Source organism: Sodiomyces alkalinus (genome assembly GCF_003711515.1).
Source record: "Sodiomyces alkalinus F11 unplaced genomic scaffold SODALscaffold_11, whole genome shotgun sequence".
Taxonomy (NCBI): Eukaryota; Fungi; Ascomycota; class Sordariomycetes; order Glomerellales; family Plectosphaerellaceae; genus Sodiomyces; species Sodiomyces alkalinus.
Window position 1 is genome coordinate 1 of NW_021167089.1, and position 7,276 is coordinate 7,276.

Below are 7,276 nucleotides of genomic sequence, written 5' to 3' on the forward strand. Positions count from 1 at the left end.
TATAGACTCTTTTTCTCCTTATTACTTAAAATATCTACTAGAATAATAATTACTATACCCGTAACGTAGCTTTTAAGTATCTCGGGTATCCTAGCTATATATAGGATTTTATTAACTTATATAGCTTAAGAGCCTAGGGTAAGTCTGCTATTAGTATAGGTAAAAGTAGAAATTAGGATTAGGTTATTTTAGACTTTTAATAGAATCTAATCTATATTAGTAAAAGAAACTAAAAAGTATAAATTAATAGATATATACCTATTATACTTTATTCTTTCTAATTATATCTTTAGTAGGTCGATAATTCGGATATAGTCTATATAAATATAGTCTTAGATTCTTATTCTTAAGAAATCTTAGATTATAAAAATCGTTTTCTTAATATTCTGGCTCCGGTAGCTCCTTACTTAGCTAAATCTTACTATTAGGATCTATTTCCGAATCGAAATTTATAATATCCGTCTCTCGAAACGTTTCCGAATTATTTCCGAATCGTTTCCTAGCTATTTCACGTTACTACTATCTTAATTTATTTATCTTCTCGCTATCTTACCCCTTAATTATCTACCCCTCTATTAAGGCCTAACGCTTACTTAAGGCATCCGCGTATATTATATAATCTAGCACTAACCACCCCCTACACCTACCCTTAGCTTAACTTTTCGCCCTACTCGGACCCATACCTACCCTTAGCTCAGCCTCCGAGTTCAATATCAGTTTATCTATAACCACACGCTAATATACCTGAGACCCCGCCCTATGCCTATGCTACGGGACTTCCGTCGCGTCGCAGTGGGACTGCCGAGACGTGCATGCCGAAGCACGAGAGTGACCTCAGCGATCTGCCCGCATTGCCGGCAACCCCAGCCCGATGACAGACGGAGGTGAGTCGTGACTCTGATATATAGACCGCAACGCCCAACCTCGTGTCAAACTCTGCTGGATCCGAAGGCGTTAAACACGAGTATTCAGACTTGCATAAGAGGCCGAACAACAGGCCAGAGTCCCAGACGATACCAACAAGAGTCTCGATTCCCGACAGATACAAGTTATAAGTCATAACGTATACCTTGTGTCCTTGTCACACTCTTATCAGCAGCCCGGGAAGCAAACAACCATCACAATGTCCTACCAGACGAACCCCCAAACATACGTCTACGGCGTGTCTTCGCCCTTCAAGAAGCGATACCTGCTCCCCTTCTGGGTGATCCGCGTGGCCACCATGCTCGGCAACTTCATCGTCTACGCCTTCGCCCTAGGCTTCATCGGCCAGAACCGCAGCGAGATCGACCGCGTGAGCGACGAGTTCAACACCCTCCTCGACGTCGACGGCATCATCGCCGTCATCGCCGTCTCCTTCGTCCTCATCACCCTCACCCTGGGCATCGACGTCGTGACCATCGTGCAGCGCTGCCGCCGCACCCTGACTCCCAAGTTCTTTGTCATCGCCAACTCCGCCCAGACCGCTGCCTGGGTCGTGCTCTTGGTGCTGTCTCTCTTTGGCGCCAACACGGGCTCCATGATCGTTCTCGGTGCCATTACCTTGTACGTTTTCCGTTCTAAAGCCCACTTTCACCCACTAACCTACTGCCAAAAAGGGGCGCCTTCATCGCTCTCCTCGGCTACTCCGCCATCATCTTCAGCCGCGAGCGCAGGGGCAAGATCGTCATGCTCAAGGCCGGCTCCCTCCCGCCCCAGCACCATAATAATAACAGCCCCCCCTCCGAAATCAACTACTCCGGCGCCCCCGCTGCCGCCGGTCCCAGCGCCTACCAGTCCTACCCGAACCCTCCCGTCTACACTGCCAACCCGGCCTTTGCCAACGTCAACTCCGACCGCAAGGACAGCATCGAGTCGGACCAGACCAGGGAGCCTGAGCCTCCTCGCTACAACTAGGCTCGACTTCATTTTCTCGCCCTTTACATATTTCTTTTCCTCCGCAGTCATCAATTCGTTATCATCACTGGCAGCGGAAAACAATAAATGGTTCACATGGACGAAACTAGCCTCGGGACTCGGATATATCATATGGGTAATGGGGCTACTGGGGCGTTTGATTTACAGGTTCGGCATTAGCAAGTTGTCTTTGCATTCCACTCAACTGTTTCTTTTCTTATCTTTCAGTGTGGTTAGATCGAGGCTTCGAGCGCGAGCATAGACATGATTGATGTACATACTGCCCAAGCCTGGCTGTAGATACGGGTTTTGGCAGTGAAGGGGGCAATTCCTGGGCTCTCATGAGATGCAATCATTTGAATCGAATATACGACACATTCAACATATCCTCACTTCCATTGCATTGTATTCAAAGAACGTCTGCGCTGTAATGAGGAAATAAGACAACCAGCCGATAATACGAAATACGAGTGATCGAAGTTGCCCGGCTCCACTTACGGGGCCCCGGGCCAATCGGAGACTCTCCGTCGGCGATCCCGATTCCCGAGCCCCTATTTGGGTCGCCCACGTCCATCTGTATGCCTCTGGAATTTATACTTCGAATAAAAGTGCCAAGGTTGTGACTCTGAACGAACTGAAATTCGTGGTTTTGTGACTGTAATATGCACGCACTCTTCTGGAATCTGGACTCTTAAGCCCGAGACTCACTACCACCCTTGCTACATTTGCTAACCTGCACTCGTGTGGCACTATTCGGGACATGGATATGTGAAAACCTAACAAGGCAGAAACAATAATGACAAAAATATCACCAACATTGGCGATGGTTAGACAGATAGAGTATATCGCAAAAGATGGCTACGCTACCCGGACGTAAACGCTCATGCCCCCATGTTGGAAAGTTCCGAAGTTCTCACATACAACCAACAGGTATCTGATCAACTATAGCTTGGACGCGCCCTCCTTCTCCTTCTTCACGAGGTCCCGTAACTCCCTCCGGAGAATTTTCCCCGCGGCGCTCTTGGGAATCGCACTAATGAAGAAGACGCCGCCTCGAAGCCGCCTATAGGAGGCGACCTGTTCCGCGACCCAGTCCTGGATCTCCTTCGCCGAGATTTGTGTCGGGTCCGCCACCACGTAGGCCCTGCAAGATGAATCGTTAGAAGAGAGAGAAAGGCGCAGAGAGACGGAAGACTAAAAAAGAAAGAAGAAGAAAGAAGAGCCTGAAGAGGAAGAAGCAGAACAGAGACGCACCGTGGAAGCTCGGTTCCATCTTCCGACTCAACACCAATAACAGCAGAATCAGCAATCTTAGGATGCGTAAGCAGGAGAGCCTCAAGCTCGGCCGGAGCGACTTGAAATCCTTTGTACTTGATGAGTTCCTAGGAAAGAAGAGCCAGTTGTCAATCAACAGTCCTCAATACCCAAATCTCAATCGCTCTCGGGGGGGTATATAAAGCAGGAACACCTACCTTCCTGCGATCGACGTAGAAAAACTTGCCGTCCTTGAAATACATATTATCACCCGTCCGAAACCATCCATCCACAAAAACCTCACGATTCGCCTGCTCGTTCTTCAGGTACCCCTTCGTGACAATGGGTCCCCTCACCCAGACCTCGCCGGTCCGCCCCGGCTCGACATCCCCGCCCCGCTCGTCCACGATGCGCGCCTCGCAGTTGGCCAACACCATGGAGACGCTCCCCACGGCCTCCTCGGGCGGGATGTGCCTCGGCAGCGACGTGAACCCGCCCGTGGTCTCGCTGAGCCCCCACGTCTGCGCGATGCCGCCGCGGCCCTTTCCCAGGCGGCGCTGTGCCTCGAGCTGCACGGCGGCCGACAGCGGGGCGGCGCCGGTCCAGGCAACGTCGACCGAGTCGAAGTGGTCGGTGACGAGCGGGGAGCGGGCGATGGCGAGGAACACGGGCGGGACGCTGAAGAACATGGTGATGCGGAGGGCGCGGGCGTGGTGCAGGAAGCGGGGGAAGTCGAAGCGCCGCATCCAGTACACGGTGCCGCCCAGGTAGGCCTGGTTGATGAAGTAGGCCTGCAGGCCGGAGATGTGGGCGGCGGGGACGTGGGCGAGGGTGCGGTAGGCGAAGGAGGGCCGGTGGGTGTCGTAGTACCGGCGCATCGGGGTCAGGATGAGGTGCGTCTGGGCCACGACGTTGGCGTGGGAGACTTTGACGGCTTTGGGGGTGCCGGTGGTGCCGCTGCTGTAGATGAGGCAGGCGAGGGTGCGCTCCAGGGTGGACTTGTCGGTGAGGCGGCGCCAGCGGTGATGCTTGTTGGGTGCGACGGGGACTTGGGCGTCCGAGGCGGCGTTGAAGAGTTGAATGTCTACACTACTACCACGGCGGTGGGCGTCGCCAAAGTACAGGATGCGATCCGAGGGGAGCCCCGCGGCAGATCCACCCTTGGCGGCGAGGGCTTTCAGATCCGGGGTGGAGATGAGGAGCTTGCTCTCGGAAAGGGCCATCTGGCGGGCGAGTTCCTGTGGTGACGAGGACGGTGTCGACGCGGCGACGGTAGCACCGGCGGCGAGGATGGCGTAGAAGACGGTCGGGGCGAGGTAGTGGCCCGTGAACATGACCTGGACGGCGTCCCCTTCGCGGACGCCATATGTGGTACGGAGAGTGTAGGCAAGGCGCTGGAGGAGATCAAGCTGGCTGGCTTTCGTGACGGCTTTGGCGGGGTCGTCGGCGTCGGCGTGCATGATGGTGTCGTCTTTGAGTTTGTCATTGTGAGGATCTATTAGCTTTGATTAGCCATCGGCTCCGGTGAGACGGGATATGGTTGAGAAGTTGAAACTTGAGGGTCATGGCAAATGAGGATATGGAGATATCTGATATGATCATGGATGATATGATATATCTGCCAAGGGGCTCAATGCTCGGGACATTTTGTCGGCGTACTATCAAATAGAAAAGTAAGGATGTCCAGGCTGGGGATGTCGAGGGTGACTGGGGATCGGTAGATGACCTGTTCACCGCGACGTTCGACGACGGTAGCCATGGTGTTGACTGTTGCACAGCCCAGGGAGTTCAGCGTCGCCCTCGGGGAGTGACTATGATAGGTCGAGGAGTACGTGAACCCCGGAGGAAGAGGTGAAGATGTTGGGCCGAGGGGTAACAGTCGACTTTGGTCTAGCACTATCAGTTTGAACGAGGGTTTCTAAGAAGTAGTAAACAACACTGGTGGTGAGAGACGGGAGACGGGAGACGAGAGACGAGAGAATACAAGATGTTGGTCTCAAGTTCTCGGTCTCCGACAGTCCGGTAATACATGTAGGTAACCTTAGGTACATGACCGCTAATCAGCGTACCTTATCCAGGGAGCCTATTAGCGCCCGCTTAGTGGATTCCCCCGCACCGGAACTTGGGGACCTCCTGAGACATGCACTGTAAAGCCTCGTAGCACGCATATTGTCGGGGTTAAAGCGAGCCGCCGCAAGCCGCAAGCCGCAAGCCGCAAGTGACCAATGATCATTTGTGTCGTTTTTTCTTCCATTCGCCAATAATTGTTACACGTACAGACAGGAGTCTTCTTCCATAAGATACAGATACCCTCTCCTACCACCTCTGGCCAACTCAACCACGAGTCGATGAATGAATCAACCTTTTGGCCAACATCACCAACATGACACATGACCCCTACCGATCAGGATTGACGCCCGACGCCGTGACATCCTTCCGATGTTTATCGAAAGGACCACCCCCACGCTTCGTAGGCGACTCGCCGTAGTGGCTCCAAACCTTGGTATCCTGGCGATCGATCCCCTGCGCACCCTCCGGCCTACCTCGGCCCCCAGGACCGCCCTCGTGGCCCCGATCCTGCTCATTCTCCCGGGATCCCTTCGAGCCCAACGCGCCCTGGAGCATCTCGCCGACGCCCTGCGTCTTGTTCTCACCGGCGCCGGACCCGCCGCCGGTGCTGCTGCCCTTGGTGTGCTCGACGGCCCGCGTGTTGGCGTTGTTCCCGCCGTACCCCCCGCCGACGCCGCCCGAGGGTAGGTTCTCCCGGGGCACGTCGCGGCCGGAGGCCTGTCGCCAGCGGCCCTGGTTCTCGCCCGTGTTGCCGCTCGCGAGGCCCGACCCGAGCTCGGTGCCGCCCGTGTTGGTGTTGCCGCCCACCCCGGCGCCTCCGAGGCCGAGGTCGCGCTTTGCGTCGGCTTGCTCTTTCTTCCTCGCCACCCCGGCCGGGTCGTTCGTTGCGTCTTGGTTCTTGGACTTGCTCCCGCGCATCATGTAGACGCCGCCTCCGAGGAGTGCTGCCGCGCCGAGGGCGGGACCGGTCATGGTGGAGCGGGACATGGCTGCGCCGCGTGCGTGTATCTGTGTTTTGCGGGGTGTGTGTGTGTGTGTGTGTGTAGGTAGGTAAAAAAGGTGGGGGAGGATGGATGAATTTGTCGCAATGTCGATGAAAAAGATGGCTTGTATGCTTTTGCTATCTTTTTCCCTTCCGAGTCGTAGAAACTGTGGTATGGCAAATGCTTTGGAGAGAAGGATCGAAATGTCAATCGTCAGGTAGGTACGTGGCCACCCTTTTCCCTACAGGTATCGTCACCATTATATTGCACAGTACTCCGTACTCCGTACTCCATGACATAAGAGTCGTATCGCATGCTTGGAAAGCAGAGAGTTACAACGGATGACAGTTTGTACTCTTGCACAGCAGTCATCATGACATCAAGATGGAATCACGTAAATCCGGCCTCAAAATGGACCCGTCACCGACTGCCGCAACCGATGTGCATCGGATCATCGGCATGATTGCTATGTACACTGTACCCATTGGGAAGAATTCGATTTAATGTTTATTCGATGAAATGAAGATGTGTTGAAGGTTGTGAGTACGTGTAGAACCAGCGTCAGTGTGGTTTTAGATACCAATCTTGGTCCCCTACTCTGAATATGATGTCGAGGAATGGTACAGTCAGTGGCCAAAAGGACCGAATCACCTTGCGAGAAAATAACCACGTAAAATGCTTCGATACTTCTGTCAGTACACGTACACTGTACCTCTCAAATCTCATGGTTCTCTAACAGCCTCACCAGACTCCAGTATCGTCTTGAAAGCCAAAACTTCATAGTCGAGGGCGCAAAAGACTCATATCCAATCGTCGTTTCTTTCGTTTTCTTCGTTTCTTCGTTTCTTCGTCCCTTTTATTCCTTTATTTCTTGCTTATGGAAGACCCCCGGAATTTCCGGCATCCATTTCGCCCGCTGCGAGCAAAAGAACTCCCCCTTGGGAGGCACCATATCCCGCTCCTTCTCGTCCAACGTGCCCCATACCAAGTAGCGGAACTTGTCTGCAGCTTGCTCCTACAACACCACAGATGTCAGTCGGGGGGGGGGTTCCTTGATTCTGTTGAAGACGTGC

At 53.5% G+C, this 7,276-nt stretch overlaps 4 protein-coding genes across 4 annotated transcripts in view; 1 reads left to right on the top strand and 3 right to left on the bottom strand.

Moving 5' to 3' along the window:
• Nucleotides 1-1,123: 1,123 nt before the first annotated feature.
• Nucleotides 1,124-1,896, top strand: SODALDRAFT_320625 (hypothetical protein; the record flags this gene model as incomplete). The annotated part of the gene is made up of 2 exons (XM_028609552.1): nucleotides 1,124-1,545; nucleotides 1,599-1,896. 2 exons carry the CDS (start codon nucleotides 1,124-1,126, stop codon nucleotides 1,894-1,896), a joined length of 720 nt encoding a protein of 239 aa, XP_028463050.1.
• Nucleotides 1,897-2,725: 829 nt separating this feature from the next.
• On the bottom strand, nucleotides 2,726-5,111 carry SODALDRAFT_328562 (AMP-binding enzyme). Its single transcript, XM_028610730.1, has 4 exons — nucleotides 4,810-5,111; nucleotides 3,369-4,645; nucleotides 3,151-3,278; nucleotides 2,726-3,040 (listed from the first exon to the last, which is right to left on the bottom strand). The coding sequence occupies exons 1-4, from the start codon at nucleotides 4,907-4,909 to the stop codon at nucleotides 2,839-2,841; spliced, it is 1,707 nt and encodes a 568-aa protein (XP_028463051.1). The 5' UTR covers nucleotides 4,910-5,111; the 3' UTR covers nucleotides 2,726-2,838.
• Nucleotides 5,112-5,477: 366 nt separating this feature from the next.
• SODALDRAFT_328564 (hypothetical protein) lies at nucleotides 5,478-6,445 on the bottom strand. The gene has a single exon (XM_028610731.1). It carries the CDS (start codon nucleotides 6,205-6,207, stop codon nucleotides 5,548-5,550), a length of 660 nt encoding a protein of 219 aa, XP_028463052.1. The 5' UTR covers nucleotides 6,208-6,445; the 3' UTR covers nucleotides 5,478-5,547.
• Nucleotides 6,446-7,059: 614 nt separating this feature from the next.
• SODALDRAFT_284099 (hypothetical protein) overlaps nucleotides 7,060-7,276 on the bottom strand; it is a gene marked incomplete at both ends in the record, with an annotated part of 583 nt that continues 366 nt past the window's right edge. The window contains one exon of the mRNA XM_028608444.1: nucleotides 7,060-7,218. Coding sequence (XP_028463053.1) covers nucleotides 7,060-7,218 — 159 coding nt within the window. The remainder of the gene's footprint in view (nucleotides 7,219-7,276) is intronic.